Source organism: Pteropus alecto, unplaced genomic scaffold, assembly GCF_000325575.1.
Source record: "Pteropus alecto unplaced genomic scaffold, ASM32557v1 scaffold5, whole genome shotgun sequence".
Classification (NCBI taxonomy): Eukaryota; Metazoa; Chordata; class Mammalia; order Chiroptera; family Pteropodidae; genus Pteropus; species Pteropus alecto.
Window position 1 is genome coordinate 20,465,964 of NW_006441953.1, and position 17,648 is coordinate 20,483,611.

The 17,648-nt window shown below is 39.4% G+C and overlaps 1 protein-coding gene and 1 pseudogene across 1 annotated transcript in view; one reads left to right on the top strand and one right to left on the bottom strand.

Moving 5' to 3' along the window:
* Positions 1-17,648, bottom strand: part of LOC102879857 (cytosolic beta-glucosidase) — a 192,506-nt gene that overhangs the window by 50,924 nt on the left and 123,934 nt on the right. The window contains 2 exon segments of the mRNA XM_025051697.1: positions 8,242-8,365; positions 9,115-9,911. Coding sequence (XP_024907465.1) covers positions 8,242-8,365; positions 9,115-9,911 — 921 coding nt within the window.
* Positions 7,624-7,742, top strand: LOC112485678 (annotated as a pseudogene).

Genomic DNA, 17,648 nt, shown 5'->3' on the forward strand with positions numbered 1-17,648 from the left:
GTTAAGTTTCCTGAGTAGGAACAGCTAACACCCGGCCATCCGCTTCTCCCTATCCTTTCCACGAGCCCATAGCTGTCCAATGGAATCCTTCTTAGCACAGGTAGCCAGGCACCCCTGCCAATCACACTAGGATAAATTCCACTAGTTTTTTCCAAAGCAGTGCTTTTTCATTCTCAAGATAACTAACAGGCCAGGTACTAATCAGGTTATTTTGAAGATCAAGAAATAAGAGCTAATGTAGGCAGATGCTTGAGGACCACTTCAGCTAGGTCATGGGAAAACCTTGATGAATTCACTTTCAATTTCAATAGCAAGCTCATCTTCCGAATACGCCACCGCTTCTCTCTCCTGGAACAGGTTTTAAAAAATCATCATCTCCTCAAACTCCTGTTTTCATTTCCTTGGAATATATGCCCCAACGTGGACACGCTGGATCAGATACTATCTCTATTTTTAATTTTTTTGAGGAAACTTGACACTTTTTTCCATAGTAACTGAACCAATTTCCATTCCCATCAGCAGTGCACAAGGGTCCCCTTTTCTCCACATCCTTGCCAGCACTTAGCTTTTGTCTTCTCGGTGGCAGCCAAGAGATATATGCGCTCTTACGTTTATTGCAGCGTTGTGAACAACGACCAAGATTCGGAAACAATCTAAGTGCCCATCAGCGAATGAATATGGATAAAGAAGTTGTGAGAAGAAATATAGACACAAAGGAACATCGGTCCACTATGCGACAAAAGAAAATCCTGCCACTTGCAATAACAGGGATGGACAGTGAGGTCATTACCAAAATAAGCCAACAGCGGAAGACACACACTGTATGACACCACTGGTATATGGAATCTAAAAAAGCTAAACTCATAAAAAAAAAAAAAAGACAGTAGAATGGTGGTTATCAGAGTCTTGGGGTGGGGGGAATTGAGGATACGTTATTTAAGGGTACAAACTGGAAAGTAACATCAATAAGTCTCACAGAACTAATGCACACCATAGTGATTATAGCTAACGATACTGTATTATCAACCTCAAAGTTGCTGAGACTAGATTTTAATTGTTCCCACTACAAAAAAGAAGTAATAATTATGTGACATGATAGAGGTACCCGCCGACAGTAGGGTGATAATCATATTGTAATATATAAATGTATCAAATAAACATGTGGTATACCTTAAACTTTCAAAATGTAATATGTCAATTATATTTTATTTTAAAAAGTTATCAAATTCTCCCTCTTCCCTTTTCTTGGAGATTCCATTGAGTCTACTCTTCTTATCGGAAAACTAGATTTTCTTCAGATAAATTATACTTTTCAATTACTTTACAGTTCTCTTTTAAGTTATAAAAATAAAACTGAGCTTCTGTTTGCTGCTACATCATACAAAAACTACTGAATAGATTGTCATTAAAAATGGAGGGTACATGTGGTATGATCTGAATTTTTTTTTTTTTTTTTTAAGGCTCTATAGTAGTCATACAATTCACTGGGCCTGGAGCGGTCGGGGACCTTAAGTAATTATCTCCTCAGAAAAGTTGAAACTGAATTAAAAAGAAACCCAAGGGGATGTCCATCTTTACAGGCACAGCATAAACACTAGAACACTATGGAAAGAGAAGGTAAAAGATGGTTTACAATCAGAGAGCACAGGGCAGATTCTCTGGTGTGTGCTTGCACTGCTTCATATGTGGGCAGTTCCACGAAAGCAATGTACAAGGTCCCACGTCTGAGTGTGCCTGCTAAATGGTCTACATCCCTGATCCTATCGCTCTGTGCCCCACCTGGATAAGCCTGGTGAAGAAGCTCAACAACAACATGTGTGTGTGTTCTGAGCTTTACCAAGCACTACACAAGCCGCTTGGTCACAAGACATGGTCCCTAAACTTCCTCAACGGATCACTGATCACACCATCATCGCGGTTTAAAAATGCACAGGAAAATGAAAACCATAGAATCTGAGAACTGTAGATGTTGAAAGGGTAATGAGCATGGATTCCTTCCCTTTGCAGTGGAGAACACTGAGATCTAGAGCATGTACCTGGGCCAGAGAGAAAATACTTAAAAGTGTACAGTAAATTTATCAAATATAAAAATATTTGATAACATTTTAAGGTGTTCAGAGTATACATAGACATAAGCCATCTCACTTTATTTTCACAACTGACTTTGGGTTGGGCAGAATAGCAATTAGCATTAGTCCCATTCGATTTAATGAGTGAAGAAGTTGACCTTCAGAGAGTCTTAGTGATGAGGTGTCCAAAGGCACACCAGTGGAAGACAGGACTTAGTCCCTATCTTTATTCTCCAAACCCTGCAGACTTTCTATTCTGCCACTCTTCACATGGACAATGGGAAGCAAAGATAAGTATGTCATTGAATGGAAATAAAGGAGAAGAAATAGAGGAAGGTCATCTGGCATATCTCTACTTTAAGGGGGACTCTAATTTCTGGCCATCTGGGTTTCTGTGTGGTGTGAGGGCGTAGGCTGGTGAAATACATATATATATATTGGAAATTGTTTCCTTTTAGACTTTTCAAATTCCACGAGTCTGTACACTAGCATGCACTAACAGTTCCTGTGAACAGCCTTCAAATCTTATTCTTCCTTCTCTTTTCTGACATTGAATCCTCTTTGCCAGCTTCCATCCGGTCTAGCCAGGGCCAACAGTATCACGTGAATCCAACATCCCACTCCACGTGTACCCAAAGCTGTGAGCTATCCATGAGGTATGAACTGCTTCATAGGGACTAAGTTGACAAAAGTTGACTTTGAGAAGCAATAAAACAGTAAACATGGAGTTGGCATCTATATGCAGGTACTTGGGTCTCTATTCTCAGCTTGCAATGGATTTTTAATTGGTTAGTTTTTCTAAAAGGTCAGGATATTTACCTTTGAGGTCTTTCTTTAATTCTTAGGATTTTTTGAAAGGCACATTTAGAAAAACACAGGTGCTTAACACATTTTGTCCAGTTAAATGGGCCTCTGTGATCTGAAATTGACATGGGCAGGTGGCTGCCAGGTCTGCGCCGCTTTGGGAAATGGATGTATTTCTCTGTTGCCGGCTCTCGGTGGGAAGAAGAGGAAAGGGGAGGGAGGCCGCTGACAGACAACAGCAGGGTGATTCTGTGCTCAGCATCTTCTCTTGGTGGTATACCCAAGCTGCAAGATTTATAACCTTCTTGTTACAATGCATCAGCTTCAACACTTTCAGTGAAGTCTTCAATAACTTTGATGACATCTTGCTGAGGGGTTTTGTCATTAAAAGCCTAAAGCTGGTCATTAACAAACCTTCTTTGCAATCATCTACCGCTGTGCTAACTCAGGCATGGATCTGACTGGAAAGTTTGGGCTGGTTCAGAAACTTTCCGGAAGGCTGAATTTTTTTTTTTTTTCTATGTGGGCTATATTTCTTTAGGAAAAGAAAATACAATTTCCAATCATTTAGTCATTTATTTCTCATTATCCATTGACTAATTCTTCTCTGATAGACACAACCAAATTCAACAAACATACCTACTGTATGACAGGAATGATGCTCAGGGCTGAAGATATATTTATGAAAAAGACACAGCTCCAGCTCTGAGAGGGTTTACAGTCCCCCCGCCCCCAAAATTAACCATCATTTACAGAATCCTTTGTAATATGTCAGACTCTGTATTTAGACTTTATAAACATTATCTTATTTACTTTCACCACTCTTTAGAGGACAGATGTTCTTCTTATCCCAATTTTAAAGTCTAGATGGTTTAAGAATTTTCCCAAAATTATTGAGCTTGTAAGTGGCAGAACCAGGTTTCAAATCCATGTCCTGTCTGACTTCAAGCAAGTTCATGTGCTCCAAACGGCAGGGCTGGGCCAGTTAGGAGGCCAAGCTGTGGCATTCCCGGTTGCAGAAAGATTCTGAGCCAAGTGAAAGGCAGGCACATGTTGGGTAGGTACGAGGAACAGGTGGAACACAGGCTCAAACCCCGCTTCGGGAGAATCTGGGGACATAGGTGAAGTACTGCCCATTGGGAATAACCTCCCCTGGCTTCACATACCCCAGCAACATTCAGATCATTGAGGTGTCCACCTGCATGTGTACATGTGAACTTTAACTTGCTTGCTGGCTCTGTAGCAGCAAGGACCGATGTCAACTTTATGAATATAATAAAGATACACATGATGTGAGGAAAGCTTAAGTCTGAAGATCACTGCTTCCTAAACTTCTACAAAAATGCATGTGGCAGAGCAATTCCAGCTACCCCGTTGCTTGACAGTTGTTTCTGCTGCCCATGATTTGATTTTTCACCTACTCTGGCAACCTCTGTGATGGAAATAATGAATGAAGAGAGGTGATTGCTGCTTTCTCCCTCACAGGATTCAAGTGTAAATAGCCAGAGGACCAAAGTTACATCATTCATTCAGAAAGAATGAATCTCCAGAAAGAGAAATAGAGAAACACAGACATAAGGGAATAATATCCTGCTGTAACTTGACATGGGGATGAGGATAAAAAGAAGTCTTGGGATGATATTTTTAAAACAAGAAAAATGACTTGAGGTGATAAGTATATTGTTAAGAGTACACATTTTGTAATAAAAATTATTGTTACCATTGGTTGAGGGCCTACTGTGTGCCAGGCAATTGCTGTGGAGGGGGATTTGCACGACATCCCATTAAATGAAATCTGTACAACTGCCTACCAGGGAAAGCATTATCACATTTTAATAGATGAACAAACTAAGTTTGGGAGGTTGAACAATTTGCCAAATGCCCCTCATTGAACATTTTGTAGAGCCGGAATGCAAGTCTAGTTATACATTACTGCAAGATGTCTTCACTACGTTGCTTTATTTTTATCTATACCTACGTTAATTAAAACACAACCTATTTAAAGGCATTTAAATAAATAATGCAACAATTAAAAAGACATTAGCTGATTTCCTTTTTTTTTGCCTTGAGATGACTCCTATTATTTTTCTTTTCCCAAAAGGAAACAAAAACATTAGCTTACTTTTTACCGCTCAATTAATTGTTGAGGGATTTCACCTGAAGAGATCAGTAAGACCTCCAGGTGGACACCTTCGATCCAACTATAGTGTCATTATGTGCCTGTGCCTGAGATGTTGGAGGGAAGGCTTTGTCCATGGGAATCACAAAGCCCACATCTGACCCTCTGCGTTCTGGCAGGTTCTCACCTGCAGTGCTTCCCAGGAATGTCTTCCTTGGCCTGTTACTGTTTTTAATTGCTGGTGGAGTGCTTTTGACCTATAAAGTTCTCTCCCACCAGATCATTAGTGCTACCTGGGAGGAACTTCAGGAAACTGAGCAGTGAGTGCAGCCCCCCTCCTCCTCCAAGAGGCAGGGTACAGGAGTCCGAACTTTGTCAAAGTTCATAGGACCTGTCAGCTCCTGCATAGGCAGCATGAAGCACTTTCAAAGGGTCGCTGCAAGCCTAGAGCACCAAAGGTGAGGGAAAGGGTCAGTGCTGTAGGACAAGCACGCACTCTGAGTCAGAAAGGCCTGCACTCACAATCTTATCAAACACCGAAATAGCAGTAATAATGATAAACGCATTCCCCCTCGTTCCAGGAACTATTACTCAGTAACTTTGTGATCTTAAGCAAATGGCTTAGCCTCTCTGAAACTCAGCTTTCTCATCTGTAAAACAGGAGGAATGACCTCATGTGACTGTTTTGAAGATTCTTAATTAAGACTCTCTTTGTTCCAAATGATAGAAATCCAGTTAGAACCAAGTGAAGCAGAAAGAGCACTCAAATATAAGTAAAAATAATGTCTCTCAAGAACATGCATGCAGCTGGGTCTAAGGAAAAACTGGAATTAGAGGCTTAGGTGCCATCTGGATGCTCTCCCCATTTCTAACCACCACGCCCCTTGATGCACCTGTACCTTCCCTTCTCACTACTTGTAAGCTGACATGGCAGGACAAAGGCATCAATGGCCCCCAAGTCACATACCCCTGCCAACCCAGGCTAAGAGACCAACAAACTGACTGGTCCAAGGTCTGAATCCAAGAGAACTGGAATTGGCCCAGTTCCTGTCCTATAAGCTACATCTAAACCAATCAATTATCTGTTGACAAGGAGCAGTCTTTTATTCCATTAATATGGCTGTCCCTGTGGTAAGCCTGAGGATGAGGAGAGGTATGTATTCTGTAGAAGACAATGAGTTACTAGAAAAGAGAGTTTCACCACAGGTGAAATAATTGGTGTCCACTGCAACAATATATGAATATTAGCTATCACCATTCCCAGTCTAGGATAGATACATTTATGTATGGGTTTTTTTAATCAATATGTAGACTTCCGCATGTCTTGAAAGACTACATTTTTTAAAAAAAGCAAAACAAATATAGAATTATGTGTTAATTATAATGAATATAGACTGTCTAATGTTAAAAATCAGAAGAGAACACAGAAGCTGTGAACAACTGTTTTAAGTACATAATACTTTATGGATTTAAAGACAATTGAAAATCAACAAGTTAAAGAACAGAATTTTGTTCCCTAACCCTATTCTCTTCTCCTGTCCCTCAGAAACCCATAGCTTCTCACATTTCCCACTCTTGCCTTCAATTACTTTTCTATCTTTAAGTTGTTTTATTTGGGGGTCCATTACTAAGTTTTTAGCATTAAATACCTAAGGGATTGTATAAAGTATTTGAAACTATTTCAAAGAACAATTAAATGCACTTATACGGTTAGCACTAAACAGAGAACCAGCTGGGGATAAAGAAAGCCAATTTCTGTTTTTCTCCCTTTCCCAAAAACACACAGAACAATTTTGGACCAGTTGTTTATGGTCCCTATGTCATCCATAAATCTTCCTGATGGTAACTAGCCTACTTGTCTCTTAAGGTGAAGCTCAGAACATCGGTGGATTAACTAGCATAGGCTCATTTACAGGGAGATGTGGAGAAGAATCAGATAACTTGAGATTTCCCTTTCTCATCAGAAAGTGAATTCTCACCCAAAGGAAGAATCTATTTTGTGCATAAGATAAAAAATAATTATTTTTCTTGGATCGAATTGTAGAAAGCCAATCGCCCTGTGCCAAAACACTCCAGGTCTTAGTGAGAGAGCAAGTCAACATATTTTAGGTTTCAGAAGAAAGCACTTTGTGTCACTTTCTAGAATTTCTTGTGGCTGATTCCAGTATGTTACTAATTAACTTAGAAAAGAAGAATTTCAGGACCTTTCAAATAGATGATGAGAGAGAAGTGTGCCTACTATGGTAAAAAAATAATAAATTCAAAGTCTCGTTTTGCCTTGGATTTTGTTGCTATGATACGATTCCTCTAAAGGGAAGAGAAATTAAATTTATATAGCAACAGTGTTCCAAGTGGTAGCTAAATGGGGGAAATTAACTGATGTAGAAATGTGTGTTAAAGACACACATTTAAAGATTATTCCTTCACATTTGTTTTCAAATATGAAAATAATTCCATGGGAGGAAAAGAGTTACCATAATGATAATATTGTCTTGAAATAAAATTCATAGATTCTGTATGACAAAAAGAAAAAGTTTCTAACTGGGCTGCTTGGCCATAGCTTACACGAAACATACATTGATCAAAAACTCACAGCACTTTAAAGTTTATTACACAAATGCTTAATTTTTGTCCTTTAAAAATTCTACCCTGAACAAGCCCAATCCCATCTGATCTCAAAAGCTAAGCAGGGTTGGGCCTGGTTAGTACTTGGATGGGAGACCACCTAGGAAAACCAGGTGCTGAAGGCGTAAAAATTTAAAAAATAAGAGATTGAAAACTGACAAGATTCTTGCAATCTCTGAGGTCAACCAAGGGTTGCCTCGCCTAAAAAATAAAAAAATTAAATAAAATATAAATAAATAAATAAAAATTCTACCAATTCATTTTGTGGTGGTTAGGATATTGAAATATGCAAATAAGCATGCTATAGTTGGCGATAACTAATGTAGTTTGTATATAACTAATGTTCTCTCCCAACAGCCCCCACTCCTCCTACTCACATCACCTTCACCCAGGAGTCACGAGATGCTGAAGACAGTCACTTTTTTACTTGATTAAATTTCAGGAGGTTGAAGCTAGGCCAAAATCCTCACCTTCCTTTTTCCTAAATGCGTTTTCTCCTCTCTCTTAATTACATGGCTTTACACTGATTTACATGAATTTCAGCTTTCCAAATCATTGGTGTTCGCTGAATGCAAATAGGCACATAAGTTTGCACAATTGATCTTTCATCATTTCAAATGGTACCTTTGAACAGTTCCTGAAATGTCTGTCTGAAATACTCCCAGCGCTGAGTGTCATCAAGAGATGGGGGGTCACCCTGGGGAAACCCATTCTCAGTGATGTAAATTACAGGGTTATTATACATATCCTGGAACAAAAGAGCAGAAGTTTTATTCTAAACAGATGTTAAAAAAAAGAGAGAGAGAGAGAGAGAGGCTCATAAAATCGGGTGCATTACCCTCTATCTTCTCTAAGCTACAACCCCAAAACTAGTTTTCATCAAATTACACTGACCCTATTAACTTAATTTTCCATGCAGTGACATTTTGTGATGAACAATGGAAAAGCAAAACTGTGTAAATGTCCATGAAGACAGTCAAGTGACTCTATTATAATGAGAAGACAGAAATATCTCTCTTCCATCAGCAACTGCTGATTGTCACTGCTCCTTAACCCTTTGGTTATGCCAGCAGCTACACTCTCCATCCCCCCACAGGAGGGCGAGGGGATCCTTGAAATTTTAATTTCAGATAGCTGGATGCCATCCAGAATAACAAAGACCCAAAAAAGGTCCAGCTACTTCTACCCTTAATATGCCTTTTAGTAATCGCCTTCATGATGCTAGCCTGAAAAATATGTCCAAGCTATTACTATGGCCACAGATGACTTTAACAGTGAATCTTAACTTTAACCATGGTTTTGAAGCCCTTTATCAACTAGTTACCCCTCACCAACTTATATTCTAAGCTTCTCTTCCCAACAAATGTATCTGCTACTGCCTAAAGTCATTCTTTTTTTTTTTTTTTTTCATGTTCTCACACACACATACATATGCCTGTCCTTCCATCTCCACATATTTGGGTGTGCACAAATAGAAACAGACAAATGTGCATGGACCTTAATGTATTTCAGTAGTTTACGTAGTCCCCATGGCACCACAGAGATCCAATTCAAACTTATCCAAGACGGGTCTGGAAAAATTTCAATCTCCATATCCTGCAGAATACTCAGTTCTCCTTTATCATTCTCTTGGTACTTGACTAAGCGACTTGTATAATATTGCACAGAAAAGAAATCAGCTGTGCCTTTGATCATTCTCTTCTCTTCTTCTGTAAATTCTGGAAGCCGTGATGATGAATAGCCTTGCTTTTGGCTCATGGAAGCAATCTGGGACTTGACGATTTCAAGATAGTCACCATCAATAAATATAGGTTTAGCAAAAAAATCCAAGTGAAAAGCCATGGCTCTTTTAGCAGCTTCCTGGTCAGACACTGAGTTGGGATCTGCTGGTTCCGCCCAGCCAGTAAAAAATGCTAAGGACACCAGGCCCTGCTGCTCTTTTCGGAATAAGGAATCATAGCTGTGCCAGGATCTGGCATGGGCCTTAATCTAATTGTGGGCGGCCTGATAGCCTCCCGTTCCCAGGTTAGGTACACCAGGAGGGAACACATCCAAATCATACGCCACCAGGGCTAACATGTTAGGCTCATTTATGGTGATCCACTGCTTTACTCGATCCCCAAACGTACCGAAGCAAAACCGGGCATATTCATCGAAGGATTCAATGATTGCCTCCGACAACCAACCTCCTTGGTCTTCTAAGGCCTGGGGCAAATCTATGTGGTACAGTGTCACTATGGGCGTAAGCTTATTTGTTAACAAATCATTGATGATCTTGTTGTAGTAGTCGATTCCTAGGAAAAAGAAAAAGAAGATATAAGAAGAAAAATTATTTGTAGTATGTTGGCAATAATTGTTAAAAGGGAGAGGCTCGGGAATAATTTCCTAAACAATTTTTATTCAAAATAAAGTTTATTACTTCTCACATATAATCAATTAAAGGCTAAGAAGAAACATAAAGACTCCAGGGGAGACTGGGTGATCAGGGTGTGGGAGTGTGATGGGGCGACATGATTTAAGAAGATGTACATGTTCTCAAGGGATACATCGGGGCAAGCTGCTATCACATAACTTCGCGTTGCTGTCACACATTGAAATTATTTATTTGTTATGCGTAATTTATCTCTTAACCACAACATAACACAAACTCCATGATAGCAGAAGCTCTGTCTCTCTAGTTTACCTCTGGATTTCCCAAATCCTTGAACAATACCAGAAATTTGGTAGACACTCAGTAAGTATTTGTTGAGTGAATGAATAAATCTCAACAGTATCAAGTACTGTTAATGTAAAAGACTGGAACCAGATGACCGCCTTGGTGCTTCTCCAGAGCCAAGAGTCTCAAAAGTCTAGGAAAAGAGACCCAGTGAGCACAAACGAGAGCTCAGCATCTGTCCCAGAGTCGGGGATACATGGGCAGCTGGAAATTAAGGAATACTAGCTTGGGGAGTCTGCTCTAAAATTCTTGGAAATACACACCACTCCTGGCTCTGGCTCTCAGCTCGTTCTCCCAGCACCACGTGGTGAGAGAAGTTTACAGGATGATGGCAGAGTTTGGAGGAATGTGAACTTGGAGAGGCTCTGCCTCCGAAACCTCCTCTGCCAAGGAGACGTTGAGTTCAACCTAATGAGGACTCTCAACCTGGAAGAGACTTTCTGAGGAGAGGCCGATAAATAGTACTTTATGTGATTTTATGTCTAAGAGGATGAAAACAGCCTAAGTTTAGAAGAGAGAAACTGTCCTCTCTTTTGAAAGGTTGTTTTCTGGATAATAATTATAATTTCACATGTAGAATTATGTTGCAGTCAGTGTTTGCCTAGGAATAGGGTCCCTTTTAAAAAAAAAAAAAAACTTAGTATCTTCCAATTAAAAAATAATAATAATAATTCAGACTTTTGTATATGTTTCATTTAGTCAATCATTCATGTATTCATTCCTTAAATTCACATTTATAAAGAAGCTACTATACAGCAGATTTGCAAACATAAGTAAAATAAACATTGTCCTTATCTTCAGGGACCTTATCTTCAGGGACCTTAAAAGGACTCCAGATAAATTCATAAACAATTACAATATGATATTACTAGTAAAGATAAAGTACAGAATGATATTTAAGCCTATGATGAGAAATACCTATCCCAAACAGTACATTTGGAAATTTATTCTGAAAGCAATGTAGTATAACAGTTTCAAAAGAGAACTATGGTACCAAACTACCTAAATTCTATCCCAACTTCTTCACTACAATCTCAAATACCTTGGGCAAGTTACTTTACTTTTCTGAATTATCCTTCCCCTTCTGCAAAATGTGGACAATAACAGAAACCTACCTTCATAATTGTATGGAAGTTTAATGAGTTGATAAATTAAACATACTTAGAACAGTTCTTGGCATAAAGTAAGGGCTTAGTATAGGTTGGCTATCATTCTAATAATAATTATTATTGTTATTGTTGTCATTAGTGACATCTAAGCTGACACTCAAAAGATGAATGTAAATTACCCACATAAGGCAAAGAGAAAAGAGTGATTCAGGAAGAGAAAAAGGGAAAGCAAATGTGCAAAAGACCAAAGAAGCTATGGGGGAAAAAAAAAAAAAAACACCCAAATGTAAACAGAGCTTGCTATAGCAAGGGAGTCAGTCATCATCACTTGCATTTGGCAGATACTCAAAGTCTATCAGGAAAGAGGGAAAGTTTTATAGTGAAAAAGAGGGTGGGGGGCGATTCCGGGATGTACTGATTAGTGGTTGTTGGCACACGGCAGAAATGGGACTTCCTATGCAATTGGTTTGGGAAACATAGATGGCTTTCTCTGGCTGGTTGGTCCTGAGTTGAAAGCAAAGGGCAGGGGAGCCAAAAAAAATAGAAAATCTGGCAGTTGTTGACCAAAGCTCTGACTATTCCGGGTGGTTGCTGCTGAGGTTGTAGTTTGACTTCCTGGCCTGCTTATAGGGACTGAAGTTTTACTGTCATATATGGCCTGGCCATTGTTTGTTTGATTATTTTAGTCTCCTACAAGAGTATGGATTTTTCTGGGAACGGAAAGTTCAGTATAAGGAGAACATATATCTCAGCAGAAGAGGAATAAGAATGGTGAGAGGTAAGCAGGGAAAGCAGAAGCTGAATTATGTAAAGTTGTGTGTTATTTGCCTATCTGTCTCTAAAAGTGGATATTTTTAACAACTGCTCTCTTATTTGGCAGACTGCAACATAATGGAAATCAGGTATAACAACTTCATACATGGAAGACCCACTTGCTGGCCTTCATGCACTCAATAGGCAGAATATGCACCCCCCTCCAAGATATGCATGCCCTAATTCATGGAATATGTACTATGTTACTTTTCATAGCAAAAGGAACATTCTAGATGTGGTTAAGGATCTTGAGATGGGAAGATTTCTCTAGATTTTTCAGTTGGCCCCAGTCTAACCACACGAGTCCTTGGAAGTGAAAGAGGATGGCAGAAGAGTGGGTCAGAAAGATGTCATAGCAGAAGGAGAGACAGGAAAGATGGCAGCGTGAGAGGGACTTGACCCATTATTGCTGATTTTGAAGGTGGAGGAAGGGAGCCAGGAGCCAAGAGACGAGGGGCCTCTAGAAGCTGAAAATGGTCCTTGGCTGACAACCGCCAAGGAATGAAGACTTCGTTCATACAGCCACAAGAAGCTAAATTCTGCCAACAACCTGAATGAGCCAAGAAGCAGACTGTCTCCTAGGACCTTCAGAAAGAAAAGCAGCCCTGTAGCCACCTTGGTGTTAGCCTGGCTAGGCCTGTGTCAGACCTGTGACCTACCTAACTCTGAGGTCACACATTTGTGCTGTTTTAAGCAAGTAAGCTTGTAATAATTTGTTATAGCGTCAACAAAAAACTAATACACTCAGTAAAATGTATAAAGCTTTTCTATTCTCTCTCAGTGAGAGCACTCCACCGTCCTACCTCTGGGCCTCTATAAACCTACATGTCCTCATTTGCAAAATGGGATATCCGAAGATGATAAAATGGAATCATTTTTGTACTGTTATGTGTTAAGGTTCCTATAGCCAATTCCTTCCGTCGGCTTGGAATATAAAAATAATAGCAACTTTATTTCATTCATACTTAAGTCCAAGAGGTGGATATGTTTACACTTGATAAATATATGAGAAAACTGAGATTCAGAGAAAGTGAGTCCCAGACATACAGTGCCAGTGCTGTCATAAGGCACAGCCTTATGTAAACACAATTCGTCTCCCTGCAAAGACTGAACCATTCCCATCATGGCATTCCACTTCTCCCACTTACTAATGTGGTTTCAGAACCAGAAATACAGTGACTGTTTTACTAGCCTTAACAATCACCTACTTTGGAGCTGACTTATAACATCGGATTTTTTTTTTTTTCCTATTTTGGAGGAATCAATGATTTATCTCTTGGAAGCATCATTAGATATGGCACAATCATTAATGATGGCAATCAATGTAATTCAAACAACATGATAATCCTCAGTTAAATTGAAGATTTAAAAAAATTTAAGTAAATTTTTTTTCTCACTCATCAGCACGGCAGAACAACAAAGCATTGCATAATTAATATTTAACATCCCAGAATGGAGCATTTTATTTCAGTTTATTTGGTGTTAGAATGAAACTTTCCCATGAGGCAGTAGAGTGAAGTTTTTAAGAGCTGAGCTCCAGAGTCAAACAATTCAGTCAAAGGATCATGGCCCCTCTATGCCCAAGTTTCTTCATCTGCTAGAAAGGAATATTAATAATGCCACCTCGTAAGTATTGTAAGTATCAAATGAAAACAAACCAAAGGGTTCTCTGGTTTTATCATATTATTACAACTCAAGGTAACTAATTCTCTACATAAATGTGTGTTTTTAAATGATCATCTGTTACCAATCTAGGGATCTCGAAACTTTGGATGTCATTTGGACTCTATTCTGCATCTGGGTATTAAAAAAGGGTTGATTATTTTAAGTACTGAAGCTTTTAGAGCCTTTCATTGTTACTACTATTGTCTACATTTTAATTAAGCCTATTTCTTTATAATTGATCTTTGAAAATACAAAGTGTATTTGATTTAAAGGTCTTTGGATATAGAAAAAAGAAACCCACTCAGATTAACTCAAATATAAAAGTGGCATTAGGGACGGTGGCTGGTTGGCATGAAATACAGTGAGTATTATATGAAATGGTTGAGAGATATCACATACCCAATGACAGAAAATAATTGCAACTGGAACTCAAAGGAATTAAAGCTGAAAGCTGAGAAAATCTTTGCATCTCAGGAAAGTCTGGTCTCTCCCATCCCAGCTTCTCTAAAACATCTACTCATTCCTCTCTCTCTCTTGCAGAACCAGTTTTTTTTTTTTTTAATGCATCCTATTTGCCATGGTCTCCAAATGACTATTCCATCTGCCAAAGTTACCTCAAAGCCTTAGGGCCAACCACCAATCAATTCAGCCTCTAGGCTCCTTAATTTCAAACATCCCTGAGAAAAGAAAACAATAGGGCAACATGACCTTCTTCAATGAGGTTATGTAATCTGTATGTCACAAAGAAGTCTTTCCCTCAGCCAGTCAGCTGTGACCAAGAGTGGAGCAGGATTATGTAGAATGAAGAAATTGGAAAAATTCCCTTAAAAGAGGATGTGGCTGGAACTTGGAAAGATGATGTCTCACTATGGAAAATAACTGAACTGGAATCCTCCTAGGCAAACTGTAAATGTCTTAATGTAGACTTAATTTTGATTCAGTGCCTACCATGTGCCAAACATATAATTCTCTGAGTTATCATATTATCACACCACCAATTTCTCTCATTGCCCTAGGTTCTCTTGGCACACTGCCTGTATTAGTTTCCTATTGCTGCTGTAACATATCACCACAAACAGTGGCCTAAACCAACACAACGTTATTATCTTACAGTTCGAGGCCTCAGATAACCCAAACTGTTCTCACTGAGCTACGTTATTATCTTACAGTTCGGGGCCTCAGATAAAAAAACCTAAAAAAACCAACGTTATTATCTTACAGTTCGGGGCCTCAGATAACCCAAACTGTTCTCACTGAGCTAAAATCAAGATGTCTACAGGGCTGCATTTCTTCTAGAGTCTCTCAAGTAGAAATCATTTTCTTGCCTTTCCCCACATCTAGAGGCTGCCCACACGCCTTGGTACATGGTCCTTTCCTTCATCTTCAAAGACAGCAGTAACATCTTCTCTGCTCTCTGAGCTCTGCTGCAGTCCTTCTGTCTTCTCTCCCTGACTCGGATCCCCTTGCCTCCCTTTATAAGGACTCATGTGATTACACTGGGACCAGCCGAGTAATCACGATAATCTCCCCATCACAGGTTCTTTAACTTAATCATACCTGTAAAGTCCCTTTTACCAGGTATGACAATATATTTACAGTTTCTAAAGATTAGGAGGTGGATAACTTTGGGGAGGAGGGTGGCATTATTCAGCCTACAGCACTGCCCAACATAAAGAGATTAGTGAAGGTTTCTGTAGTTAATTTACTTAACTGCCATTCCCGCTAAGCGCGCTTGTATTTAAATCCTAAAGTGAACAAGAAATTCTGCATAAACGTTCCTTTTGTTTTTAATTTCCCATTCTTGAGTCCCCTACTAAACACCTGAAACTTACATTTGTGGTAGATACGAACATGCACTTGAACAGTTGAGAAATACAAAAATATGTGATTTCAGTTGCCAGCTCAATCTCTTCTTGTTAAACCTTGAAAACTTGACATTTAAAAGAGAAAGACTGTGTAACAATTCCATTCTGTACCATATTCTTCCAATTTAGGAACATAAGATTTAATAAGTTTCCAAAAATCCTCTAATCAAGCTTTAAAACACACAAAAGGGGGTTCCTTGGAAAGAATAGTGACAAAGGTTTTCCAATTCTTTGCATGCTCTTTGAGAAAATGTTTAAACAGAAAAAACAAATGATGGCCTTTCTGAGTAAAAACAGTTCCAATTGCTTCAACAGATCGCTGCACAAGAGTGAGCTAGTGCTTATTGAAATTCTGCCTCCTAGAAGCACCTCCAATACCCTTTCGTTCATGGAAGCGTCTGTAATATCCATCAGCTTTGGCTTTACGAAGGCTGGGGCCTAACTCAAAAACCTCAGTCACATGATCCCCACATGAGATTTGCACAAGTGATTCTCCCACGTTGCTCCGGTGGCCCGGTGGCTCCAGTGTCACCGCCACCACCCTCCAGCTTTTCTGCTTCTCTGTTCTTGGATTGCTGACCTACAGTGTGCTTCATGAACTTCTGCAAACCTCACGTTGGTTTTAAATAGCTTGATATGTTGACATCGGTACGGGCTCATAATCCTTTATTATGTGTTCAAATGTGTTCAGAATTTTTGAATTTTAGAAAAGAAATGCAGAGTAAATACCACATATTGTATAACACTCCCCCATGCATCTGCAATATGATATATAAATATTCTCATTAAGTAGAATAAACTGAGATAATAATAACAATTAAAAAAAAACCTTTCACATCAATTCCGGTCAGCTTTTGCTGCCAAATTGGTTTTAGAGGTAAACTTGCTAAAAAGGATTCAGTATTGTGAGCCTTTTGGATTTCAGAATTTCAGATAAGGGATTACGGACCTATATTACGAGCTGGTGGGTGGTCCATGTTTTTGTTCTGCTTTTAATTTTTCTGCTGTTTACCAACCAAATGGAAGCTCAGTGAGAACTCCAAGCTCACAAATTCATGGACGAGAGCAGTGGACAGAGTTGCAGAGCCTCCGCTTCATTTTGCCAACAGGGAAACCGCAGCACAAGGAATGAAAGTGGTTTTGTGAGGTCGTAACTGGGTCTAGACTAGGTACTAGGTTTTTAATGTCAGAAAGGCCTAGATCAAACTCAGCCCTAAGTCAAGTTGTCATCTTGGCAAATCTATGGCCAGCCGTACACCCAGGTTACCGTGATCCCCTCTGTTTAGAGAAGGCCGTCGCTCACAGAGCTGTCAGGAGCATGAAATCAGCAAATGCAGGTATGACAAGGGGCACAGTGAGTCACTCGTACTACAGGCTCAATAAAAGGCAACTATGCTTACCTTTAGAGTGATTTTTATGATTACTATTGACCTAATTCAAGTAAATTCAGTAACTTACCTGAATTCCTCCCTGCAAGGCAGTAGACTAGGCCATAGGAGTGCCCTAGGCAGAATTATCTCCCATTACACCATGAGCAATTTGAGAGGTCATCTTACGCATGTGTTATGAGTACCTAGCATAGTCCCTGAAACACAGCAGACACAGCGCACATTCACTTAACTAAATTCAACTCAAAGTGCTCGCAATATGACAGAGGGTACAATAACAGCAATAGTTAAGAATGTGAGAAATACCCTAACAGTTCTACGAAGTGATATGGAAATAGAAAAAGATATATCTCTGCTGTCTTGGAATAGGAAAAAGCTCTAAAGGAGAGGAAACACCTGTGCTAGGTTTTAACAGGAGGATAAACATTCAGCAGGTACAGCTGAGAGTTAAAGAATGACCATTCCAGGCTGGAGG